Source organism: Puntigrus tetrazona, chromosome 4 (genome assembly GCF_018831695.1).
Source record: "Puntigrus tetrazona isolate hp1 chromosome 4, ASM1883169v1, whole genome shotgun sequence".
NCBI lineage: Eukaryota > Metazoa > Chordata > Actinopteri > Cypriniformes > Cyprinidae > Puntigrus > Puntigrus tetrazona.
Genome location: NC_056702.1, coordinates 10,497,271 through 10,524,438, shown reverse-complemented (window position 1 = coordinate 10,524,438; position 27,168 = coordinate 10,497,271). Strand labels below are relative to the sequence as shown.

The window sequence follows — 27,168 nt, the reverse complement described above, 5'->3', positions numbered from 1 at the left end:
ATTAATCAAAAATTGCATTTGTCTGTTTAATAACATTTAAAAATGTTTTAAAATATTTCACTTTTCAATCAATTCTGTCGTTTTAAAATTTCTATTCATCAGATAGTCCTGGAAAATAAGTCCCCACAAAAAAAGTAATCATAATTAATTAAATTAATGCAAATACTACAAATGAATGCATACAAGACTTTCAAAAACATTAAAAAAAAAAAACTTTTATTGGTAGTATAACTTACATGCTTTTCTAACCATAAGAACACATTAGACTTTCAGTTAGGTTAAGAAACAAATAAAACCTAGCAGTTTTTATAGTGTGTGTAAATCTTTCTATTTTTGGACAGTTTATATCAACTAGCAAATGATGCTGTTCTCCACCAAATCTCAGTTTTGTTTTGCTTTACTGTTTTAATATCTTTAATCCCAAGGTTTGTTACCTGACGCACGAATGAAAATCATTATCCAGTAATTACTGACGACTGCAAAAATCGTTGTATTTGATTGGTCAAGAGCTGTGGGGACCCTGTTAATGAGAGATCCTGCAGGCGCACAGCATCTCCAGTTAATAACCGATTGTGTGGATTTATGAGCAGGCGGCTATCATAAGCATTAGTGCTGATGAACTCATCAATCTCAAATAAGAGCTTTAATCTAAATAAGCATGGCGGCAGCCGGAGTGGTGCCAGGGGTGCACGTGCTACGGTTACAGTACGTGTGTGTGTGCAGGGGTCGGCTGATTTCAGTGATTTATTCCACTCATACGCTGTCACATTACAACCCCATGGTTTGAATACGGGGAACAAGGGAGGATCGCATGCATGCGTGTTTCCTGTCAAGTGGTCATCATTGATTACGGATCGGTTTTAAGGCAGCATTTATGTTGGACGTCAGTAGAGTTTAGTTTCGTGACATTTACACAATGGAGAAGAGCTTAACACTAATACACAAGCATAAAATAACCTACAATAATTCACAAGTGTACGAGCCAGACACCTGGTTGAGAGACAGCGACAGTATTTATAAATAAATATGCTGAATATGATACATTTTGGGGTTTTTTTGCAGACTTTTAACAAATATGAGTAACACTTCACTATAAGGTTCATTACTTAACATGAACTAAGAAGGAGCAATACTTCTACAGCGTTTATTCGTTTTAGTTTATGCTAATTTCAGAATTTATTCATGCATTATTAGAAAAAAAAAATCACAAATTGTGTTTGTTAACAGTTCATTCACTGTGAACTGTATTTTCATTAAGATTAATGTAATGTAATGCATTGTTCAACGTTTGTTCATGATGTTAATATATTAACTAATATTAACAAATGGCACCTTATTATAAAGTGTTAAAGTTTCTGCTTAATATTTTTTGCTGTATTTTTTGATCAATTACACAGAACGCTATTTATTTATATACGCTTTTGATCGTTTTAAAGCATCCTTGTTGGAAAACAAATTTACGTCCATAATTATATAAATTTCAATTTAATCCTTAAAAAAAACCATTCTCTAAAGAAATAGTTTGCAATAAGCTGAAAATCGTCCTCTCCTGCAGTATAAAACCACCTTCACAAGACTGAAACCCTCAGCTCAAACGCACACTCGCTGCAGGTGTGTATCTGTCTGGAGGACGGAAGCTGTTATCTACACTAACTGGGTCAGCGGGAAAAATCTAGAGCATGACATCTGGACACTGACACTCACAATCTAGCGTGTACTTGTTTTAGGGGAAAAGAATGCAGAGTGTTTTAACAGCTTAAAATAAAGCAGGATGCTGCAGTTCAGTCGTGTAGTTATTAAAATCATACTGCTGTTATTCAATTCAAATGAGATTTCACTGGCGGAGAGCTGATTGTTTAAAAAAAAAAAAAAAAGTGAAAGAGTAAAAGCCCTTTTAATTTAGCAAAAAGAAGATTTGGTAAAACATAGTGTGTTAAATTGAGATACTTTCTACGGTAGATATTTGATGTAGCATACTTACTTGCATGCCACTTAAAAAAAAAGCTTTTATTTAGAATGACAGTAAAGGTTTATGATATTTCAGATTTATTTTACAAAAAATGATCAAAAATATCAGTTTCCACAGAATTATCCAGCAGCACAAATCTTAAAACCGATTATTTAGTATATGTATAGTTAGTCTACAGCTTTCTGTAATTTAGTAGGTATAAATTTTATTTTTAAGTTTATGTAGCACCGTGATCCTGCGAGAAACGACATTTCAATCCGCCTTATGTCCACACGTGTAGTGGAATGACAATAAAGCTCGACTTCACTTGATATCTGAAAATTTTGAATCAGAATAGTCCATCTGCCATCGGTGGTTCAACCATAATGTTATGAAGCAACAAGAATACTTTTTGAATGCAAAGAAAATAAAAATAACGACTTCATTCAACAGTTTGTACACTGAAGGCAGATGGGACTATTCTGATGATGTCTTTTATACTTTACTGGGCCTTTACAGTCAATGCGTCAATTTAAAATATCTTAAAATGTCTTCCAAAGACCACAGGTGTGGAACGACACGGGGGTAAGTGATGACAAGTGCCAAAAGTTTCATTTTGGGATGGAGTAACCCTTTAAGACGACTAAATATTTAGCATCATTTGTGCACGGATTCCCCTCGTGCTTCAGTGTCCAAACAAACTATATGTGTTTGAGAAAGTTGCGAGCTTTAGTTTCCTTCTTTTTGGACAGGCCGTCTCCAGAAACACCAATAATCCTCCTCAAGTCATCCTTTTCTCTTTCACTTTATCTCTCTATTCCAATACGTCAGCCCCTCACCCACCGTACATCTTCTCCGTCTCTCTCTCTCTCTCTCTCTCTCTCTCCCACTGTGGGAGCGAAGTGTAATCCATGTGGATTATCATAGTGGGGAGGGCAAACCGAGTGCGTGAGTGTATCTGCTTCTGTTTCACTTCCTCCCAGCTGCGTTGAACATGAGGGTGAGAGAAGCCGAAAGACAGGTGAAACCGCAAAAGTCAGTCAGTCCGAGTCATTCACCATCGGGGAGACTCCTGGAGGATTCATACAGACTCTGAGGAAGAAGGAGCGTGATGAGGAGAATGAGGAAAGGATGAGATGCAAGCATCGAGAGGGGATGATCAGGAACGGGGAGAAGAGAGCCGGATGTCATTATTTCAGAAGAAAAATCTGGGAGGTTTTCTGTGTCACCCAAAAACACACTTTTGAAGCTTCCGGGGCGTCTTTTGGGCACAGTTTGATATCAAGAGCGGACTGGGATTACCGCACGAGGTCTGTCTTCAGGAGCCGGTGAGCTGGAGATCGTACACGCTGCTGTTTTATGCACGTGGCAGGGGTTGATGGGTAGGATGAGGAGCGTTGCACTGCTCTGGGTGCTGTTTTCAAGTTGGACCATCCAAACACAAGCTCAGATGAGGATATCACCTGAAACGTGAGTTCAGTTCATCTCTGCGTGACTCTTAACACGCCGCATGAATGCAGAATGCGCACAATGTAAAAGAGAGCTAGGTTCAACATAGGCATCTCCCCTCAGACACATTTATAGACGAACTATTAACAGCGCTCCTTTGATTCCTTGCGCAGAACTGAAGTATTTCTCCAAATCTCATCAGGTCATGACCTGCACACCTCCTGTCAGCCCTTGTATAAAGCCAAAAGACTATAAGCCAAAGCTTTAACTCCACTGGCAACATTCACTCAAAATCCACACACACACACACAGCCTGCTTGAACAGACTTTTTGGTCTCTCTGAGAGCTAGCGTAGTTCATGAAAGTTAAACTATGGAAAACACCAGCACGAGCCTTAATAAGCTTAAAATCCTTAGCGGCCGCACTGGCAGGGCAAAAACGGATAATTGTTAACAACGGTTTCCCCTCATTATTAATTAATGAAGTCCTCTACTTTGAGAGACACAACTGATCTTAAAACTGCGTGCTGCTGATGTCAGTGATCTGCCTGGCATTACTGCCCCTATTAAATAAAAAATTTAAAAAAATCCATAAAATATCCATTTCTTTTAGGCCATATCTGTTAACATATAGACTTCCGCACCAAAGGTTTTTTTGTTAGCTTTTTTTCTTATTTTCTCATCAGGGTTGCAATATCATAGTGAAATATTACTTATAAATAAATGTTTAAATAACTAAAATAGTATTTAAATAATAGTTATTTGGAATAAATGTTTAAATATTATTTAAATAAGACTATTTTAATATATTTTCCATTTAAAATTTTAAGCATCATATAGTCTTTAGTGTTACATGATCCTTTAGAAATCATTCTAAGAATGATTTAGTGCGAATAATTATCATAACAGAATACAGTTTTCAAATACTTTTATGAAAACCATGACACATTTTTTTAGGATTCTTTGATGAATGTTAAGTTCAAAAGAACAACATCTATTTAAAATGGAAATTTTTGTAACATTATAAATGTCTTTACTGTCACTTTTGATTAGTTGAATGCATCTTTTTCTTCCAAAAATAAAAAATAAAATAATAATAATAATAATAATAATAATAATAATAAATAAAAAATCTTACCGACCCTACACTGACGACTCATGCTATAGTACAGATGGTTTTGTCCGTTCAGTTACTTCATATTAACATCTTGTTTATAGATTTATTTAAAAATGTATCTCATGGTCACATTTTATTTACCGGGCTGGGCTGTGATATTGCTTAAATAAAACGTAAGGAAGATGTAAGGTTTTTGTTTGTGTTCTGAACAGGGTTCAACAGTGGGCCGAAGCCTTTGGAAAACAGCTTTTGGCCTTGTCAAACAGATACTCAGGCGCTCAACTCTTACAGAAGGTTTGTCTGCTGAAAATCTGACTTTACCCTCTCATTTCAACCAGGACAACAAAACAATCAGGGACATTTCTGATATTGTCTGATAATCTGCTAGCTTTATCCCTAAATCACTACGTTAGCAATGTGTCTAACTGCCGGTAAATGTCAGGTGCAGCTGTGTCCAGTTATCAGGCATCTGTTTGAATTTACACAAGACTCTAATTAACATTACTTTGTACGGTTAACCATAGACACGGTGCCAGCCTACAAGCAGCCCATCTGCCTACCAGAGAGTCACATAACTACCAGTTTATATCTGACCTGAATATGTGGGCGTGCTTTCACCTTAAGGGCCTTTATTAGTGAAGCACAACAGCAGGATGTGCCTGAACAGCGAGGCAGGAAGAGGATTAACCTTCCCAGACTGCTGCATCTCCTCCTCCCTCTATTCTTTTTCTCTTTTTCTCCCCTTTTGTTTCTGTATCTCTAATCTGAGCTCAGAATAAAGCCTGGTACTCTTACAGTGTTGTGTGGAGGTGGATTATCCCTGTCTGACCTCCTGTTTCCTCCTGGCCTACGGGTAAAGAGCAGGACTCATAGCTTTAGACACAGATTGATATTCTTCTGCCTCTGGCCTCTGATACTCTCAACAGTGATCTAGAACTCGGCCTTTGCTTTGCGGTTAACAAAGCGATGTTATATTCTGAATTTTTGACTTCCACGGCACATATAAAGCTTTTGTTCTTCATTTTGAATTACTCTAATGGAATGTTAGAGAATTACTATATATACAATATAGTTGCAGATCCATGCTTTTTGTTGTTGTTGTTATATGTGACCCTGGACCACAAAACCAGTCACAAGTCGCTGAGGTATATTTGCAAGATTAGCCAAAAATACATTGCACGGATCAAAATTATCGATTTTTCTTTTATGCCAAAAATCATTAGGATATTAAGTAAAGATCATGTTCTATAAAAGACAGTTTGTAAACTACTTACTGTGAATATATAAAAACTTCATTTGTTGATTAGTAATATGCATTGCAAAAAACCTAATTTGGACAACTTTAAAGGTGATTTTCTTGTGCCTTCAGATATTCAAATGGTTGTATCTCGGACAAATATTGTCATATCATAACCATGAATGAATGGAAAGATTATTTATAAATCTCAATTAAAAAAAACCTGACACTTATGTGGTTTTCTGGTCCAGGGTCACATATTGTGATTAGCCAATAATACATTGATTATTATTAAAAATACGGATCAAATATATATATTTTATCTATTTATATATATAAATATATATATATATATATATATATATATAGATATATATACATACATATATATAAATATACACTTTATAAATATATATATACTTACTGTATATATATATATAAATACTACATTACATATTGATTATATATATATATATTGCATAATACCTAATTATATACATATATATATATATAAATATGATATTATCTATATGCCTTATATATATATATACATATATTATATATATATATATATTATATATATACATAATATATATATATATATATATATACATATGAATATAATGGAATAGATATATATATATATATATATATATATATATAATATATACCTGACATACATACTTATGTATATATTTATATATATATATATATATATATATATATACCATACATACATAGTTCATATATATATATATATATATACTATATATACATACATATATATATATATATATATATATATATATACATACATATATATATATATATATATATATACATACATATATATACATACATATATATATATATATATATATATATATATATATATATATATATATATATATATATATATATATATATATATATATATATATATATATATATATATATATATATATATATATATATATATATATATATATATATATATATATATATATATATATATATATATATATATATATATATATATATATATATATATATATATATATATATATATATATATATATATATATATATATATATATATATATATATATATATATATATATATATATATACATATATATATATATATATATATATACATATATACATACATATATACATATATATACATATATATATACATACATATATACATATACATATATAAAATATATACATATATATATATTATTATTATTATTATTATTAAGATATAATATAAATATAAAATTCTTCAAATAAAAATTATATTAAAAACTAAAATTTAAGTAAATACATACGTGTCTGTGTGTAGAAATATAAAGATGTGGAGCCCATAGTCAAGATGCAGGAAGTGGATGGTCTAAAAATGGTGAAGGAATTTGCTGAAGACATGGAGAACATGCTGGGCAGAAAGATGAAATCAGTGAAGGTCAGAGATATCAGTATTTATTTATCCAGTTGTAAAATGATCACATAATTATTCAGTTATCCTGAATGCATAATTTGTGTGTGTTTTATCCAGAGAATGGCTGAGACAGTAGAGGATGCCGATTTTTATCACGAATATAATGCAACATTAGAGGTGAGCTCTCTATCCATTCTTCCATCCCCTCATCTTCTATTCATCCCCCGATCTATATTCAAATGCGCTTGCTCTTCTGCAGTTTGACTACTACAATTCCATGATGATTAACACTTTAGACGACGACGGGAACTACGTGGCCCTCGGGGGTGAATTTCCTCTGGAGGAGAACGAACACTTCAACAGACTGCCTGTCAGTACCCAGCAAAGCGTCATACAGGTGCCCACCAACGTCTACAACAAAGGTGAGACGCAGAAATCGAACTGCATTTTGATCCCAAATCAGAAAAAGGTCGAGCAAATCTCTCCGTGTCCCTCAGATCCCGATATTCTTAACGGGGTGTTTATGTCAGAAGCGCTGAATGACGTGTTCACCAGCAACTTTGAGAAAGACCCGACTCTAACCTGGCAGTACTTCGGCAGTTCGACGGGATTTTTCAGACTTTACCCCGGTAAACATCACACAACAACCTTGCTTCCTTAAAATGCGCCATTGCAGGTTATGTCACGCCACATATAAGACCAAAAATGGCATGCATTTGCGCTCATTGAGACACAGGACGGAGTCTGATTGACACATGATTACTGGTGTGATTAATGATGACGGTGACTCAGGCCCTACTCTCTGCCTCTCTCATTCATCAGACTCTTGACACAGTAACAAAACCAATAAACTCAGGCTTTTCAGATCTCACACGCATTTGAACGGAGAAATCCTCCCCTCTCTCACGGAGAGGAGATCGTAATTATATTCATTCGTACACTCTTCAAGGTATCAAGTGGACACCTGATGAAAATGGAGTCGTCACTTTTGATGGCAGGAATCGCAACTGGTGAGAATTTCTTTTTTTTATATATATCCAAAATATATCTATTACGTATTACATTAAAATAATGCTTAAGCTGACAAAGCATCTTAAAAACACGATGCTGATGGTGGCAGAAGTTCAAAGCGGGGACAAGCGTTGGCTCACTGATCGTGTTGGACATCTTTCACCTCTGTTAACGATCAAGAACTATCAAGGAGACATCAAGATTAGTTGCTTGGCTCGAGTCCAAGGTCAAGGAGCAGAAGGACTGATCTCAGCGATAGATTTTAATCTTGATTCCTTTCCGTGACTGACTCCTGCATCTGCCCAGTTTCCTCGAACGCCTTCTGCCAGGACTAACGTTATTACTGCTAATGCACGCAATCTCTTTAGCGGTAACGAACGCAGAGTACAAACCTTTTGGCTTGTGTAACGTTGCTATGTCTGAACTGTGGTGCGTTTATGTAATTTGAGCAGTTCTCTTACGTTAATAAATGACATAAACACAAAGTAAGCCGATTAAAAATGTGAATACGACTTCAATAACGTTCAGTCTTCTCTGTCACCTGCTCATTGTGATCTCATTACTTCCTTCTCTCAGAACATTACGTAGATGAGATTTCACACGCTGTTATCCGGTTATTACTGTGAAAGGTCTTGAGTGTTTGTCAATGGCCATATGAGCTAGTATTACTCCTATACTATAGCTTTTATTTTTTAAGTTTAGAGTTTTCATTTTATTTTATTTTTGAATTAATTACATTTTTCTATAATCCAAGCTTAGGTTCTTCATCTGATATTTATCTTTAATTAGTGCTGTCAAATTGTTATTAATCGCATCCAAAACAAAGGTTTTTGAGTACTGTGTATACTTATGTATAAAAACACAAACATGCACGTATATAAGAAATGTTATGCTTATGTATCACATTGTATATTATACACATAAAAATATATACTGCATGTGTGTGTCTGTATATATCTATCATCTATATATATATATATATATATATATATATATATATATATATATATATATATATATATATATATATATATATATATATACACACAAAGTATATATACAATATAAATGTAAACAAAACTTTTTTAATTTGCCTACACTACTTTTATTTCAGATTTATTTCACTACAAATAGTTGCAAACACTCAAAAAAAAAAAAAAGTTCTCTCTATAAGAATAATAATAATAAAAAAAGACTTCCAATATTTTTTTCTCCTTCTCAGGTACATCCAGGCAGCCACGTCCCCCAAAGACATCATCATCGCTGTGGACATTAGCGGTAGTATGAAGGGTTTGAGGCTCACCATTGCTAAACACACCATCAACACCATTCTAGACACACTTGGTGAAAATGACTTTGTCAACGTCATTGCGGTAAGAGCCCCTGCACTGTGTCTTAACCGGACAGGATCAGAAGGGGCAAGCTCCTCTATCTGGGTTATTATCGTAAATAACATCTATTTTTTTTCTGTTTTTCTAGTACAGCGATTACGTCCGGTATGTAGAGCCCTGTTTTAAAGGCACGCTGGTCCAGGCCGACCTGGATAACCGCGAGGTGACGCTTTCTTTAAACGCACAGAGCAGTGAACTCGGCAGCCGTATGAGATTTTAATATTCTCCGCATCCTATTTATTTCTAGCACTTCAAACTTTTGGTGGAGGAGCTGCAAGTGAAAGGAGAAGGGAAGGTGAAGAAAGCCATAAAAGAGTCCTTCAAGATTCTCAACGAGGTGAGCGCGTGTTAGTGTTTGAGAGAAGGAAAGTATATCCGTATGGAAATATCGATACTTCACGAGTTTGTCTGTGCGTGTAGGCAGCAGCGGAAGGCAGGGGGAGTTTATGTAACCAGGCCATCATGCTGATCACCGACGGAGCCATGGAGGATTTCCAGCAGGTGTTTGAAGAGTTCAACTGGCCAGAACGCAAGGTACCAAACTCACACAAACACACACACACACACACACACACGCTATGGAGACACGCTTTACCTCTGTGCGTAAGCTACACAATATGCTTTCAAACAGGTGCGAGTGTTCACATATCTGATTGGACGAGAGCTAACGTTTGCTGACAATGTCAAATGGATTGCCTGCAACAATAAAGGTGAGCTGAGCATCGTGGGAGACCACCTGAGCTAGTGAGGTCTATTACTTGTACTGAAAACGGGGACACTTTGTACGGCATTTATAATGCATGATTTTATTTGCAGCTTTTCCTACGAAGCTTTTTCTGAGTTTGATAGTTTCATTTTACATTAATTGTTGGGGGGAGAATAATCAAAAAAATATATTCTAAAGTATTATTTATGTACAATTACGGCATTTATTAATATAATTTTTATATATATATATATATATATATATTATATATATATATATTTATTCATATTTTTTTTTAATTTGATTTTACAAGTTTTCTTACTTGCTTTTTTGATATTTCTATGTAGCGTTAATTAATTAATTAATTAATTTTACCAAATGTTTAGTACCTCATTTCCGTTTCCGAGGCTCAATATCTTAAAAGTTTAACTGTTTTCATGGTTTACTTTATTTCAGTTGCCTTTCATTTAGTTTTAGTTAACGATAACAGCACCGATAAGTAAAGGCAGTATGACAGACCTGTGCAAAATCATACTGAGGATAGAAATGAAAATGTAAATACGGGACGTTCTGACAAAATTATAATTGGATTTTGTGACAGCTATGCCCTCTGCTGGTAACACAAGAATCAATCTGTCACATTATCTCATTACTGTTGATTTGTGTGCTTGTAATTAGGTTACTACACTCATATCTCTACTCTGGCGGATGTTCAGGAGAACGTGATGGAATATCTTCATGTGCTGAGCAGGCCAATGGTCATCAACCATGATCACGATATCATTTGGACAGAGGCGTACATGGACAGCGTGGTGAGCTCTTCTCTCCTTCCCTTTGAAGATGCTAGCACTGTACACACTGTTTCATACTGCCTCAAAACTGCACATTGAACACCTAATTTTGAACCTGTCATGCTGTGATTTCTTTCCTGAGAGCGATCTCATTACATCTGTCACTTCATTATGTCTGTCCTCCTCGTTCCAGCTACCCAACACAGCAGAGGTAACGCTTTCGTCCCGCGCAGTAGACCAGAAATCACCCCGTAGGCCCGAACCCAGTAGCTTTCATGTAATTTAGCTCCTCGTTAGACACTATTTAGTCCTAATTTAGGAGTTCTGACGCCGGTGAAGGTTTTAGTTTGAAGAAATTTCTGGTAGATTTTCAGTCAAAAACAAAAGTACTTTTCACAAACTCTATTTGCAAGTCTAGACGTGACCTGTTTTTATGTGCGAACTTATTTATTATATTTTTTCTATAGACAGTGTACTCTTACGTTTAGGTTTTGGACTAAAATGATTTTCACAAAAGCGCTAGCTACGCATATCTTCTGCGTTGATTTCGGGGATTTAAACGCGTTGACTTTGGAAATCTTTTGTAAATGATCTGACTTTTATAATCTGGAGATGTTTCTTCAGATTTCAGCGGGTGCACATTTGGACGATTACTACACTGCCTTACAAAGGCAAGAGACGGCAACTGCACCGCTTGGAAACAGCGTCCGAGTCTGGTCATAGATTGATATTGATATTAATTCAATCGGAAACTCTGAAGCCATTTTTCTCAGTTTCAGTGTTGGCGTAGTGGCTCTATTTTGCCGTTTGGTAGAACAGTAAGAAACTGGTTCCACCTACCAGAGAAGCATCTGCTCTTAATGGATGTGTTGGGGTTTCTGTCCACTTCACAGGCCTGGCGGGGATTTATCTTTAATTCAATGTCGTCTCTCTGGTCTTTCAGCTTTTCAACACACAGGCACAGAGTTTGCTGTTGATGACCTCCGTGGCCATGCCTGTGTTCAGCAAGAAAGAAGAAACTGTGAGTTAACAACAACAACAACACACTGTGACCTGCCTAAGTGTCTTTTCATTCACACAAAACCTTTCATATAGTTCACCATAACGGTGGAGGAATAAGGAACGTGTAAAAATTAAACGCATAAGGACATTATTGTAGTTGTTTGTTTGTTTTTTGTGAATGAAACGGCTCAAGAAATCCCCTCATAACAGTGAAAACAGAAAGGGACTGAACTGAACGACTCTTTTCAGTGTTTTCGTTTCCGTTAATGTTGTTCGGGAGCTCGCGATACCCGGAACTGGAATAACGGACTCTTTTAACGGAAGCTCGTCACTTCCCCGTCTTAAAATCATCCCTTATAACACGTAACCTCTCACATAATCCAAGAAAAATATTACAAAATATTACGCTGACTTTTTTTTTGTACCTAAAAAGGTGATTGTAGGGGCTTGTAAACCAGACGCTGACGCCGGCAAGAGCTCGCGCCTGAAGACAAGAGCTCGCGCTTATATAGCCAGCCAGAACTAATCAATAGTTGATCAAGTCAAATTGAGATTTATACATAATCTGAAAGTGGAAGGAATAAGCTTTCCATCGTTAGGACGGTACAGTATTTGGCCGAGATACGACTAGCCTATTGAACGTCTTCTAACGGGTGCAAAAAATAAATGCAAAAAAAAAAATTCAAATGAAGTCCTTAGCGAAACATGTGCAACACATCTGTGCGAGATCTATTACTAATTAAAAATTAAGATTTTATATATTTACGGTATGAAATTCAGAAAATATATTCATGGAACATGATCTTAATTACGCTCCTAATAATTTTTGAAAAGAATAAATCATAAATGAAAGGAAAAGTCTATCATTACAACAGATGCAATGTATTGTTGGCTATAAAAAAATACAGCCGTGCTACTTATTACTGTTTTTGTGGTCCATGGTTACATATGTCCTTGACAAGTGTTAATTAATATGTAAATATTTTCAGTTTCAGTGGTTTTTAACCATTTGCAAATTATTTTAAAAACAGTTAAATCTATATGTTATTTGAGATCGTGGTTGTTTAAAGGAAAAATTGCATTGTTGATGTCTTGCAGCTGTCTCACGGGATCCTCCTTGGTGTGGTTGGCACGGATGTCCCTTTGAAAGAGCTCATGAGATTGGCTCCTCGATACAAGGTACCTTCGTGTCTTCAGTCCTCTGTTTATACCAACACTAATCACACCTAATATCTTTTCTATGATAAGGCAGGCCGTGTCAGTGAAGTGAAAATGCCCGATTGTTCAGTCCACAAACATGCTTTTTTGCCGTTTTAGTTGGGAGTTCATGGCTACGCATTCTTAAACACTAATAATGGCTATATCCTCTCTCATCCTGACCTCCGACCTCTGGTGAGCTCCACAATCTTAGACTCTAATCTACACATATTGCTCGTGAGAGCCGATTGCCTTGTCGTTAGTTTGGGTCACACCGATACTTTCTTTACGTTGTGGTAGTATAAAGATGGTAAGAAGCTGAAGCCAAAGCCGAACTATAACAGTGTGGATCTGTCAGAGGTGGAGTGGGAAGATACAGAAGACGCAGTAAGTGGAACAACGCACACGTACGTATAAATAAACTCTCATCGCGCCATTTTTAGATCAATGGCTTCAAGGTGTTTGTGTGTTTTGATCCTCTAGTTGAGAACAGCGATGGTAAAAGGGGAAAGTGGGACAATCTCTTTGGACGTCAGAGCAACAGTAGAGAAAGGAGTGAGCTGTTTTTGGCCTTTAATTCGCTTCTTACACGTTTACTTTATTTGATTTTTTTATCATAATAACCTAGCTGTGACTGTCATACTCACATGCCGATATGTTCCCTTCTCAGAAGAGAGTTGTTTTCCTGAAAAATGAATATTTTTACACTACCATTAATGAGACTCCATTCAGGTGAGCAGCGATAAAACGCATTTCAATCCTGGCTAAGCGTGACACTTCTGGACTTATATTGTGCGTGCGTGTGTGTTGTCAGCCTCGGGATTGTACTTACCAAAGGTCACGGAAAGAATATTTTCATCGGAAATGTTTCAGTTGAAGAAGGTGAGGGTTTTCGGATTAGCACCTGCAAACCAAAGATCATCCGCCTACCTCTTTTTACTGCTTTCCATTCAATCCTCTCAGCTGTGTTGTTTTTTTTCTGTCTACAGGCCTACATGACCTGACCGCTTCTGATGTCACTATTGCCAACGAATGGTAGGTTTTAACTAGAATATGCTGTTTTTCACATCTGAAACGATTTAATAGACCCCAACCTGATATTTCAGGACATACTGTGAGACTGACATCGATCCACATCACCTCAAACTGACACAGTTTCAGGCTGTGGTTCGGTACCTAACAGGGAAAGAACCAGACCTGGAATGTGAGTTCTGTCTCTGTCTATTGGACGCTAGACTAGACGTTTTCATCGGCATTTCAGTTTTTACTTGTAGAATTACCTTTATTTATTTTCATGTTCAATTACGAATAAGCAAAACCAAAGCATTTAATCAAAAAAAAAGATAATGATAATTCAAAAAGACAGGTGTGACAATAATTCACCCTTGATTTTATTTTTTCCATTGAACGCAAATGACGATATTTGGTAACAGTTGGTGGTAGACGTTGACGTTTTATTGCATTTGTGTCATCATTTGCTCGCCTTCAAGTAAGATATTTTGAAAAAAGTTTATAACCGACCCAAAACAGCCTGGTTGCAAAAAAAAAATTCAAAATATAATAATCAAAACAGGTTTGGATCTACCCGAGGGTGAGTAAATGATGGCAGAGTTAATAATTTTGGGTGAACTATTCCTTTAAGGGTGAGCAAATCATAATAGAAATATGATTTTTGCCTGAACTGTGTAAGCAAACGGAATATAAATAGAGGGGAACATAGTTAAATAATTAGTTGCACACGTAAATCATCTCTTTTATTTTCTGTGTGCATCGGAATCGTTTTGAGTGTTTATTTAAACGCAGCTGATTGATGATATCCGCAGCTGAGTTCTGTACGGTCTGTTCTTCAGGTGATGAAAGACTTCTGCAGCAGACTCTGTTTGACGCAGTGGTCACAGCTCCTATGGAAGCCTACTGGACCGCTCTGCTGCTCAACGCCTCCGGGTAAAACCTCCCACCCACTCGCGCAGCGTCACAGACAGGTTTCATTACTCAAACGCACGCTCGGCTGTGACCTTTCTCATTCTTCTCCTCGTCTCCGTCGTGTGCAGCATCGATGGGGGTGTGGAGACGGCGTTCCTGGGCACGCGCTCCGGCCTCACCAGAATGATCAGATACGTCGGCGTAGAGAAACGCGTGGCGAAGTGAGTACCTTTAATCGAGAGCTCCTGCCGTCTGCGTCACGACTCCACCACATAGACAGCATCTGCATTGTCATAGGCCGCCTTAAAGCTCCCTCAGCACTTCATATAACTTTCATCAGTATGCACTCTAAAGTACACTCAACACAGAGAGGGTAAAGAGGAACAGGCAGTAAAGCAGAACAATAAATGTCAGTTCATGTGGCTATACATAAGTCAATGAACAAATGCTAACCATATTCGTATATATAATCAATGTGCTTAATATAGATTCAATACATACGCATCTCTGAAACTCTTTTTTTTTTTTTTCTCAGAAAATTCTTATCTCCATCGGATAAGGAGAATATTTTTACTCTGGACCATTTCCCTGTTTGGTATCGTCGCGCGCCGGAGAATCCGTCTGGACGATTTTTGTACTATGTCCCTGTAGAGGAGAGCACGCAAGGTTAGCCCTTCACCCAGCGCTCCACATCATGCAGGCCATGACATTTTACACCCTGTGTATTTACGCTCATTTTTTTTTTCTTTCACTGCAGTGGATGGCAGATTTGTGATTGCCGTCACGTCCGTTACGGTCTCTGTGAACAAAAAGACAGCGGTTGCTGGAGGTACGTTTTTCCCTGGTTATTCATATCTTTTAATCAGTTTTTATTTCTTCTATATTAGTCCGTGCTTACGAGATGCTGTTATCTTTGTCCATTTGAAGCGTGTGCGCACATGTGCCCATGTATGGATGTGCAACCATTTATAGATTCGCCTCCTCGTGAACATCTCGTTTCCTCAACATGACCTTAGCTCATGCTATTTCTTCTGCACTCACAAGCCCCCTTTCACACATACAGACCTCACTGGGAATTTAATGGTAAATTACCGTTAAGAGATCATGCGTGAAAAGGACCTTTTCAAAAATACCGGTAAATTCGTTACACAGCCGTAACATTACCAGTAAATTGCCGGAATAATGCTGTCCGTAAATGCAGACTATTCTTACACAGTTGATACTTTTACTGTGAAGTTCGTTTGAGGTAATCTGATTGGACCCAAAAGCAGCTGCAATAATGTGAACGTTTGAAACAATAATAAGAACACCAACAAAAAAACACAGACTGCGTATACCCTTCCATGTTTGCAATAATTTTGGGTCATTTCTGGTTAATAATGTCACAGAATTGATCTTTATGGAAGCTGCAATATTTCATGCTTTTAAGTGTTACAAAAGTACCAATGTCAAATGCCAGCCAATGGAAAAAGATGCATTATACCGCCATAATGGTGCGGTTTTATTATCTACAAGCAGGGGCTTACTAGTTACTTACTAGTTTGTCTATCCATTTCAGATTTTGAATCCGGATCGTTCTCCATTTTATGCAAAGCTACAAAAGCGTATTTTATCATTTTACGTCGGGCGAACGGTGCGCGAGTGCTTGCTGAATCTTACACTTGAACAATTACGGAAATACATTCTTTATTCATTTTTAACACAGAATTATATCACAGCTCACAAATCATATTTCAAACTGATTTTTATCAAGCGAAAATATAAAGAAGGATCTCATATCAGTCTTAGAAAAAAGGTCAAGTGAAGAAAGGGTCACATCGATATAAGCTATAAGATATTAAACCAGAACTTCATAAAGATCTTGAAGATGCTTTCAGCTCAGTCAAATGGGCAGATCCTTTTCTTTCATCCATCAACCGGGATTTACAAAGCCTTTGTTTAGCGAGGGTGTGTAGTGAAGTTTGTGTGGTGTCCCTGCTCTTACGTGTAAGGCCAGGACAGAGAGTAAACACACCCCAGCTGAGTCATTTATAAACCACCCTTCATATTCACTGACGTTACATCACGACTTCTCTGTCGGGTTATATTCAGATTAAGCGCATTGCTGACATTGTCAATAAACAAGCATGTGCTCACTTTTGAGAATATTCGCAATAAGTGCAATTTGACAGGAAAGTATTAGTCCACCAGTGGCAAAAGTGCTTTTGTCTTTTTTTTGTCTTTTTTTTTCTTCTCATAACAGAGGATACAGGGTATGTGTTTTGTCGCCCCGTGCAGAGTACAGGCCTTTTGACACATGCTGTATAAAATAAGAGCTAAATGAACAGTAATGGCAGGAGAGACCGCGACCATTAGACGAAACTCCTCTCGTTAATAATTCACCGGTTTTCTCTGAATTCTCTGACGGAGGATTTTTAAGAGTTCCTCTCCAAAAGGAGTTTGCACAGGAAACACAGGGAAAAGTATAATCAGTTTTTGCAATCAAGTTATTGTTCATAAATAATTTGTAAGACACAGATTAAAATATATATATACATATATTCAACATACTTTTGAATACATGTATATCTGTACTTATATATATATATATGTATATATATACTCAGCTTATGGCTGCAAATATCACCGAACACAGAGACAAAGCCCTAGACGCTTAACTGCTGGTGTGGGTATAGCACACAAATTAGTTGTACTTTGATTTACAACTTTTTGCCAGCAACCTTACCAGTAATTTGCATTGGTAATGAATAGTGTGTGGGAAAGATTGTTGCTATAGTTACAGCGGAAGAGCATCTCCTAAATCCTGATGAGGTGGTGCGATATTTGCTCCACACCCTTGTGCCTCACTGCACATCCTTCCTATAGATGGCAGCATTGTGCAAGACACCCAACGGCGACGTACTAGCAACGCTATATTCTCTAAATGTTCAGTAATACTGAGGAAATGAGTACGTTGGTTCATGTTATCAGTGTGCGGCTAGTTTTTCGCAGCCTTTCCCTTTTTCGTTGCTTCAGAAAAGCTTATATTGATAATATATGCGGGCTTCCGAAAGCCCGAGTGAAATTTATCTGAATTATTTAGTCTAAACAACTTCTGCCCTCAAGGAAAAGCGGATTATGCAAATTGGTCCACAAGCAGAAAATTGATCACACAGGCGCAATCGATTCTCCTCCGTCGCCAGCCCAAGAGAAAAGATCAGACTAAATCAGATATGACGTCCTAGTCCAGAATTAAACGACAGATCAACAAAGACATTGATTTATATTGCACAGAAAAGTCTATCTTAATAAAGGTAAGGTTTATTTCCTCCTCAGCTATTGTCGTTCTGGTTTTGTTTAGAGGGCAGCTATCCTGTAGGGCCACTGTGCTTCTTTAGCCACCAAGGTATAATTAACAGCTCCAATAGCCACGATCTGCCACCCTCCACTAACATCACAGAGTCCTCAGCCTGCTCTACATTAGCACTTCACGATACTTCAAGACACTTCACGATAGACACCAGGGCTGGATTCTTCTAGTCTTACAAAAACACGTCTGACCTCTAGAGATGAACGTGGAGAAATAGCAAACAGTAAACGAACAAAACAATGTTATCAACACAAATTATCACACAATACAAAAGACAAACCTCACACGTAAAAACATAAAACTGGGGTCACGTCACATTGTATAGAATATATTATAGCTGATAAATAAGGTGGGATTATTTCAAATATGATATGTGGGGGTTATGATGTCAAGTTCACACTGGGTAGGGGTATGGGTTACAATTAAGGTTGGAGGGGGAGAGTTAGTATTAATGTTTGGGTTGGGAGGAGAGCTAGGGTTCGTGTTGGATGTTTGGATGGGTGATGGAGGGTTAGAGTTATGGGGTTCGTATTAGTGATGGAGATTTATGGTAAGAGCAGTGATTATCATTGGCATTTTGTAGTTGTTAAATGGTTGTTGGTAAGGGTAGGGATTCGTGTAAAAGGTTTAGGGTTGGGGGTTAAGATTAGTGCCGGAGGCTTAGGGTTGAAATTGTAAGTTATGGTTAGTTTATGGTAAGCATTACAGGGTTAGGATTTGAAGGTTGGGGTAGAGTTGAGGGATAGGATTGATGATGGAGGCTTATGGTAAGGGGTATGGATTTATGTTGGAGATTTAGCGCTGGAGGCTTGGGGGTTAGGATTCATGATGGAGGTTTATGGTAGGGATAGGGGTTACTGTTGGACCTTTAGGGTTGGGGGTTTAGATTAGGGATGGAGGTTTGTGGTAAATTCAGGATTTCTGTTGTACATTTTGAATTAAAGTTTGGGAGTAGAGCTGGATTTTTAAGGTTAGGATCGGTAGTAGAGTTGGACGTTTTTGATTACACCATTTCTACACCGAGCACAATGGTTGACACGAGATTAAGGCTGTCTACATGGAACACTGTCAAGTCAACATTTCAAATCAATTTGTCATTTTGTCAAAAGTTGGACAAGCCCATGTAGTATGTCAGAAATTGGGCCATCAATATATGGTGCAATGCATCAGAAAGTATCCATTGTAGACAGCATTTATTATAATGAGTGTTATTGGCTTTTGATGTGATGTCCCGCTTGCATTTGCGACCCGGTGTAGACTGTGTTAGAGGTATGGTTATGGTAGGGGTTGGTGTTAATATTGAAGGGATGGGATTAGAGCTGAGGGCTTGGGTTAGTTTTGAGAGGTTGGGATTAGAGTTAAAGGTCTGGATTAGAGGTATGATTTGGAGGTTTGGGTTGATGATTAGGCTGCTACAGAGGCTAATGCTAATGACAGCACAAGATCCTCTAGAAACATCAGGGTTCAGAACTGTGAACAGTTGCATCCACACCTCCTCTGCTGAGATCCTCTCAACATTGGAGGAGGGTGGGGGAGTTCTAAAGTGCTGAGTGGTCCCTCTTGTCCTGGGGCAAATAGGTCAAAGGTCATAGGCCAAAGTTTAGAGATAGAGTAAAGTGTAAGTCTGAGAGTCAGAGAGGGTCTCAGGAAGGACAGAGAGACAGGAAACAGGGATGATGAATCCTCCGCTGGTCAGCTAAATGATCATCAAATGTGCAGCTCAACCAGTAAAGGGTTCTTTAGATTTGTGGCTGACCTCTGAACTCTGACCCCTCTCCCCCATTACCCTATGCAACTGATGAGATCTGTTTCTCCTCCGGGTCGGCTTCTGCCTCTGCGTCACCCATCAACGGCTGCCTCTTCTTTAGCTCTCGTTGGTATTTTGCCATTAGAGAGGCGTAAATGCAGCCATACGCTGCGGCGGCCACCATCATAATACACACAATTCCACAGACCACACCAGCGATCACTACTGTACCGATCGCCTTGCGAACACTGACTGGCCGATAACGCTGCTTCACACAGTCTGGTAGCTCCGCCTCCGTACGCACCACTGCACCTTCAGATGACGGAGCGGCTGTCCCTCGAAAACAAGGTGGAGATCCACCCTTCGTGCTCCCAGCCCCACCTCCATTCTCATCTTCCAATTGCAGACAGTAGTTGAACATCTCCACAGGAACGCCCCTGATGTCACGACCCCTTAAGTCCTTCGGAAGTGTACACTCAACGGCATCGACATAACCGCCTACGACAAAGCAACAGAGAAAGAGAAATCAAAATTTTAGCTCTCTGAGGTAAACAATAGTCACCTCTAATGAATTTAAATGGCTGCTTCAAGCCCTCCAAAATAGCACCGCACAGCTAGTGGGGTCAGCAGCCCTCTTCAATTTGCGTGCGTGTGTTTGTATGAGAGGAAGTGCAGTAGCTGGTGTATAATTAATAAGCCTGACATGCATACAGAAGCTCTGTTCCCAAACCTATTGAGCCGCCATGCTGCCTACTGCCCACATAGGCAGCATGTTAAGTGTCATGGAACCTCATGAGGCTGATTTGGAATGCTCTACATAGGCCACAACTCCATATGCTACACAATTATTTTATTTTTTATGTTAGGATAGATGACTAGCACTTGATTTTAATGTGTCTATCTTGAATTATTTTATTTGTTGCATTGTGGCTCCATGAAAATAAACATGCCATGGGATTTGTTCCAAACAGAAGGCAGCATAATTAAGATACCTACCTTCATGGCGGGAGAGCATCTATGATGCCTCCAAATGCTGCCTCCATAGGCAGCTCACTAGGTTTTGGTACAGAGCAAGAAAATCGGAGCCCACCATGACTGGAGTCTCTTTCTCACACACACTAAAAGCTTTGTGACTCAGCCTCTCATGTCTGTTTCAAATCCCCCTCCCTCTCAAAGCTGCTCTGAAATAGAATGAAATGAGTTTCTCTGACTCAGAGTAGAAGGACTGAGACAGATAGAAAAATAGAAAGCGAGAGGTATAAAGAATAAGAAGCAGAGGCATCTAAGCTCTGCTTCACAATAATTTTTGGGGTTTTGCCACATTTCATTGCCAGTGGTAGACAAAAGATAGACAGGAAATTATTAGGGAGAGAGTGGGTACATATCCTACAATATGTCTGGTGTACATGCACTTACCATTAGCTTAGTGTGCCATCTGTTAAAAGGCTTAATAAAGCTTTTTTAAAACTGATAATTCTCTAAACACTTTTTGCTTCAGCCATGTTCAAAGCCTTTGGAAAATGCCAATGAGCTATATGACTTGATGGAATTTAAATATTAATAGTTTAAATAATTCATTGAACACTATACTGCTGTTGTTGCCATATTATAGGCGTAATATGTCACAGAAGACAGAGGTTTAAGGGTGGTTATGGCGGTCCACTTTGGGCTGGGCCAAAAAGCACATAATCCTTAAAGGGACAGTTCACCCAAAAATTAAAATACTGTCAGTAATTACTCATTCATTTTTCGGAAAGCCAAATTAAGATATTTTTGTAAAATCCATGAGCTTTCAAACCCAGCATAGACAGAAACGCAACTGACATGTTCAAGGCCCAGAAAGGTTGTAAGGACTTTTTTAATTAGTCCACGGTTGACTGACTAGAAAGAGAAAAAAAATTGCTAAATGAAGTCGTTATTTTAGTTTCCTTTGCGCCAAAAAATATTCTCATAGCTTCATAATATTGTGCTTGATCTCACATGAACTATTTTTATGATATTTATCTTACTACATTTCTGGGCCTTGAACGTGTCAGTTGTGTTTCTGTCTATGCAGGATCAGAAAGCTCTCAGATTTCATCTTAAATATCCTAATTTGTATTCAGAAGGTCGAATAAGGTTTGGAATGAGGGTGAGTATTTAATGACAGAATTTTGGGTCAGCTATCCCTTTAAGGTAAAATCCCAGTACACCTGCAGAGAATCAAAACAGAACACACACACAATCCTCACCTCGATATATTAGCCACTCCATCCAGTGTTTGAAGTCCCTCAGGTTGCAGTCACACTCCCAAGGGTTCATGCCCAGCTCCAGGTGCTGAAGGTTGACGAGAGGCTCAAACGTGGCTCTCTCTAGGGCGTGAAGTCTGTTCCCAGCCAAGGAGAGCCAGGTCAGCCCTTGCAGCTCATCCAGCAGGCCCAGCGGCACAGCGGCCAAGCCGTTCAGAGACAGATCCAGTCTCCGCAGCAGGGTCAGGCCGCGAAATAACTCGCGATCCAAAACCGTCAGGCTGTTGTTACGCAAACTCAAATCGCTCAGGTTACTCAGCTCACGGAACAGTCTGGAAGGCAGGTTGTCCAGATAGTTATTGGACAGGTCGAGTGTCTCCAGGGTGCTTAGGTTGGCGAAGGCAGAGACGGGAAGAGAGGAGAGGCGGTTATTGGCCAGAAGGAGGGTATGTGTGCCCTCCGGGAAAGAAATGAGAGCGGGCACAGATACTAGACTCCGCCCACTGCAGTTAGCTTCCAGTGAGTTACACACACACTCTGAAGGACAGCCAGCGCATAACTGCAGTAACGTAGCACACACACTCAGCACACCTAGCAGACCTGCGGGAAAAAGAAAGAAAACAGCAAAAGTGTATATCGTCGGAAAGAACTGGCATAAACAGTTTCCTTTTGAAAGCTGTTTTGATTGATGAGAAAGATGTGACAGGTGTTGATTTAGTGCCACTCTGTCTCAATCACATGTACTGTATTTAATGAAGGCGAGCAGTGCTCAGCAGAACTGAACCTGTAGCTGCTGCTCCTACAACACTATTTTAAACCGGAGCTTATGTGATATGAACAGACCTTTAAACGAAGCAGTATTTTTGTTTCAGTGGCTTTAAGTAGCTGCTATCTGTTGCAGCACCTTCAGGCAGTTTTTTTAAACTCACTTGTTTTGATTTGTGCATAGAGCGCTCTTAATAGGTTATAGGCTTTTAAAAGATAAGCGTATGCTTTAGATTTGCTTTGCACGGAAAAGACCAAAATTTTACTTGCTATTTACTGAAAATCAATAACGAAATGCACGCAACATTCAATATTTCAACTGAATGTGAGTGTGAATGAGAAGTGAGTGCAAATATAATTTAAGAACTACCCTGAACTTCCAATAGTGAGTAAATGACAATTTAGTCATTACTTTGTCATTTTCTGAATGAGCTCCCCGAGTTGGCTAAATGGTTCCTCCTTGGCTGATGTAACATAAATTCTTTAGATCGGTATTGGTTTCTGGCTTCTTTAATGTATCAGTAAACAGGTTTTTATAAAGCAGCTGCAGTGGTTCTCATTTGGTGTGTTTCACCGAAAATTTGGTTTCAGGTCTATTCCGATCCTGCGTTTTAGACAGGCATTTTGGATGGATTCACGGAGTTCTGTTCTGATAGGATTAGCAAGCTAGCAGGGAAAATGGTGCATAGGCAAGTAAAACATTTTTTTTATATATTTGCTGGCTTACCATGTGTGAAGCTGACCACCACTGAACTAGAGAGTTCTCCTACGGCATACGTTTTTCCGTTCTAAAGGAACATGTATGATGGGAATATAATGTGCCTCGGAGTTAAACAGAGAACGTCCTCTGCTCTGCCATGACAAAACAAACATTTGCCAACTGTTCGTCACCTCTCTCTTTTATGCAACTGTGAAAGAGGGTAGGGAGCAATGTTTCTCTGTGTGTGTGAGAGACAATCACATGCTATCAATGGATATGACGGTTTTAAACGCCGAGTTCCCAGTTGTCTCATTGCTGAATGTGAGCGTGTGTGTGAGTGTTTGGCAGTTTGAGTGCAGACAGATGCAGTTACAGCACTCAGATATCTGATCCTGACCAGCCTCAACACCCTGATCCCTCTGTAATCAGAGACACACGTACAAATCATCACAAACACACACACTCTCTCTCACACACACTCACGCAATTCTGCGTAATCTCAATAATTAATCCGTCCTTCTAAACTATGTAGTTGTGAATGATTCTAGAATTGCTGTTTTGGCCAATCAACCTTCAATCTTCCGTATATCCCATCTTTCCATCGTTCCCTTTGTGCTCATCCCTTCTGTTTGACTGAGAACAAATGTGTGTCAGCACATCAGGATGGGCATATGACTGCTGTTGTTGAAACACAATGTACTTTCACTGAGATGTGCCGTGTGTTCAGAACAATACTGTAGAAAACCACAAAGAATGCTGTGTGTCAGTGGCAAGGACGGAAATCTCCCAGAGAATGGACATAATCTATTCTGTGCCTTCACTACAATTTTATAAAGTGTCCCTCTTTTCCGAGCTTTTCGCATTGGCTTATTTTAACAGGAGGACTCCAGTTCCCAGAATGAATGAAACAAATTACTAAAGAAATTTGAAAACAGTGCCGGTTACTGCATTGAAAATAAATAGGGAATGCAGCTTTTGAGCTACAAAATGCACCGTACAATTTCTACAACTTACATGCTCTAAAGTCTACAAACTATAGTCTTTTGACATTAATTAAAAACTATCACACTCAAAGGAAAGATTTCTTCACAAGATCCAGATCAGGGAACAGGCACTCGCACAAATCTAGCTCGTGGTCTTTGAAGTCTTTGAAGAGTGTGCAAGTCTTTTAAGATCATTTTATGGCGTTTTGTCATTTTTTGAGCTTGACAACACGACTTTTCATTCACGTTCATTAAAGTGAAAGGAATGGCTGTGGTATTTCTTCAAAAAGCTTTGTGTTTGTGAACGGTAAGTATATGTGACAATGCATCATGCAGATCTTTAATCAGACTCACATTAACTAAAGCCGTCCTAATCCATCTGTTGCTTTGGCAGCTGGTGATGTTTGCCGCACTCTATACCACTCTATACACACCCACACGGACACATACGTCAACACACACCACCTTTCTTCCCGCAAACATATTAGTGAAACTGATAATTTCCTGAAATGTAACAGTCTGCATTCTGGTGACATGTAAATAATTGATTTAGATCATTGATAGCCACATAAAGCATTTCAAACTGTATGAATGGAATCGCTGCTTAAGCCCAGCCCCTTTCAGAAGAGAGTGTGTGTGTGTGTGTGTGTGTGTGTGTGTGTGTGTGTGTGTGTGTGTGTGTGTGTGCGTGTCTTGGGCTCACCTTGGCTGTCCGGATTTCCTCTCCTCCTGCGACCCACTGTAGGTGCAGTGCTGAGCTGCATGTCTGCACTTCTACGACTGCAGCTGCCTCAGATCTGCTGTGGCATCAGCTGGCCCTGATGCCAGCCTCCACAGGCAGCGGTATGGGGCCAGTGACGAGACTGCAGAGAGAGTTTGAAGGATAGTCAGTTTTTGTCTGTACCTAATATGACTTTTGAAGGTGAGCGCTTGTTTTCTGCCTGTCTCAGCATAGATGACTTACTGAGCGTGCGAGCTGCGTGGTTTGCGCTTTTAGTAGCTGCCGTGAAACTCAAACAAACCTTGACATATTGGTAACAATATGTCATGTCATCGATCATTTTTTGAAATCAGCTCACTTTCTGTCAAGGTTCATCCCTTCTGTATGTATTCTAGTCTAGGCTCAATATAAGACAAATTATTAATTAACTTTGCAACGTTGTCTCTTATTTCTGCTCCAAATTCTATTGTACCATTGATTCGACTATTCAACATGCTGTGGAAAATAAAATTATATTCTATCATACAGTAATAAAAAAATCTTGAATATTTAAAATGATTTTTATTTTATTTAAATATTTTATTATTTAATAATACTGGTCACATTTAATATTATTTCCCAAATTAGACTAAATGGAGACTTGTGCTTACATCTCCTGATTATCATATTTTTCCAATGTGGAAAAGACTAGAAGATTTCTCAGTGTCTCCAACTGTTCTCAGATTTGTATTAATATAGCAAACTCTGAAATGCCAACCTTGAATATTTCTCATCAAATTCTGCCAGCAAAGTCCACACATTTTTGTGCTGATGAAAAACTGTTACGCAATAATTCAATGTGTAAATTCATATTAAAAAAAGATTTACTCTTTGTCACGTAAACAATACAAGACAATAATAAATATGCAAACGTGCTGTTAAATTATGGAAATATTTGATTCGAATATCAGGGTGTGCTTCAAGTACATATGTCAACAATTGTCTCATTTGTTCCTCTTTGTATTTCTCCCGTAGACTTAACAAACTTGACACTACAAACATAACTATCCTGCACGCCCTCCGAGCTATAAAAGAGCAACCTTCTGAGAAACAACTGAGAACTTTCCTCCTGGTACAAAGCCATCTGCAATACAGTGGTGCTTACTGTAATACAGCTCTCTAGGGTACAAAACTGTAGTAGAACTGACACCGCAGAGACGATTTAGTTAATTGCAGTACAGTAATACGACACTGTAACACTTACAGCACATGACAGAGACGGGAATATTTTTATTATAACGACGTACCATTACGTAATACCAGTTGTGTAACGCAGCGCTGTAAATGTGTGTGTCTCAGATCACTGAGCACAAGGTTACAAGTTGCTTCTGTTTACGCCGGGCCGTTTTGCTGTAAAATGGCCGCTGCTGTCTTAGACTCCCTTTCTGTGACACTTCGGCCTTGTCACCTGCCACATCCAT

At 38.3% G+C, this 27,168-nt stretch overlaps 2 protein-coding genes across 4 annotated transcripts in view; one reads left to right on the top strand and one right to left on the bottom strand.

The window, feature by feature from the left end:
* The first annotated feature begins 2,189 nt into the window (after positions 1-2,189).
* The window catches only part of cacna2d4a (calcium channel, voltage-dependent, alpha 2/delta subunit 4a), a 37,322-nt gene continuing 12,343 nt past the window's right edge, over positions 2,190-27,168 (top strand). Inside the window, exons 1-27 of the mRNA XM_043236581.1 lie at positions 2,190-3,418; positions 4,726-4,807; positions 7,102-7,218; positions 7,312-7,371; positions 7,454-7,616; positions 7,692-7,823; positions 8,144-8,204; positions 9,428-9,578; positions 9,685-9,759; positions 9,844-9,933; positions 10,017-10,130; positions 10,228-10,306; positions 10,981-11,114; positions 11,287-11,304; positions 12,037-12,114; positions 13,194-13,274; positions 13,413-13,487; positions 13,593-13,679; positions 13,776-13,847; positions 13,963-14,024; positions 14,107-14,174; positions 14,282-14,327; positions 14,399-14,496; positions 15,143-15,236; positions 15,344-15,436; positions 15,751-15,881; positions 15,973-16,044. Coding sequence (XP_043092516.1) covers positions 3,327-3,418; positions 4,726-4,807; positions 7,102-7,218; positions 7,312-7,371; positions 7,454-7,616; positions 7,692-7,823; positions 8,144-8,204; positions 9,428-9,578; positions 9,685-9,759; positions 9,844-9,933; positions 10,017-10,130; positions 10,228-10,306; positions 10,981-11,114; positions 11,287-11,304; positions 12,037-12,114; positions 13,194-13,274; positions 13,413-13,487; positions 13,593-13,679; positions 13,776-13,847; positions 13,963-14,024; positions 14,107-14,174; positions 14,282-14,327; positions 14,399-14,496; positions 15,143-15,236; positions 15,344-15,436; positions 15,751-15,881; positions 15,973-16,044 — 2,425 coding nt within the window. The 5' untranslated portion in view covers positions 2,190-3,326. The remainder of the gene's footprint in view (positions 3,419-4,725; positions 4,808-7,101; positions 7,219-7,311; positions 7,372-7,453; positions 7,617-7,691; positions 7,824-8,143; positions 8,205-9,427; positions 9,579-9,684; positions 9,760-9,843; positions 9,934-10,016; positions 10,131-10,227; positions 10,307-10,980; positions 11,115-11,286; positions 11,305-12,036; positions 12,115-13,193; positions 13,275-13,412; positions 13,488-13,592; positions 13,680-13,775; positions 13,848-13,962; positions 14,025-14,106; positions 14,175-14,281; positions 14,328-14,398; positions 14,497-15,142; positions 15,237-15,343; positions 15,437-15,750; positions 15,882-15,972; positions 16,045-27,168) is intronic.
* Positions 16,885-27,168, bottom strand: part of lrtm2a (leucine-rich repeats and transmembrane domains 2a) — a 26,567-nt gene continuing 16,283 nt past the window's right edge. For 2 of the 3 annotated variants that reach the window (XM_043236587.1, XM_043236586.1), the window contains 3 exons: positions 25,691-25,850; positions 22,543-23,139; positions 16,885-20,809 (listed from right to left, as the gene is read on the bottom strand). In XM_043236587.1, the coding sequence (XP_043092522.1) occupies positions 20,352-20,809; positions 22,543-23,139; positions 25,691-25,751 (1,116 nt within the window). In that variant the 5' untranslated portion in view covers positions 25,752-25,850 and the 3' untranslated portion in view covers positions 16,885-20,351. Of the gene's footprint in view, positions 20,810-22,542; positions 23,140-25,690; positions 25,851-26,994 lie in introns of all 3 variants that reach the window. The other variant, XM_043236588.1, reaches the window with a different exon arrangement.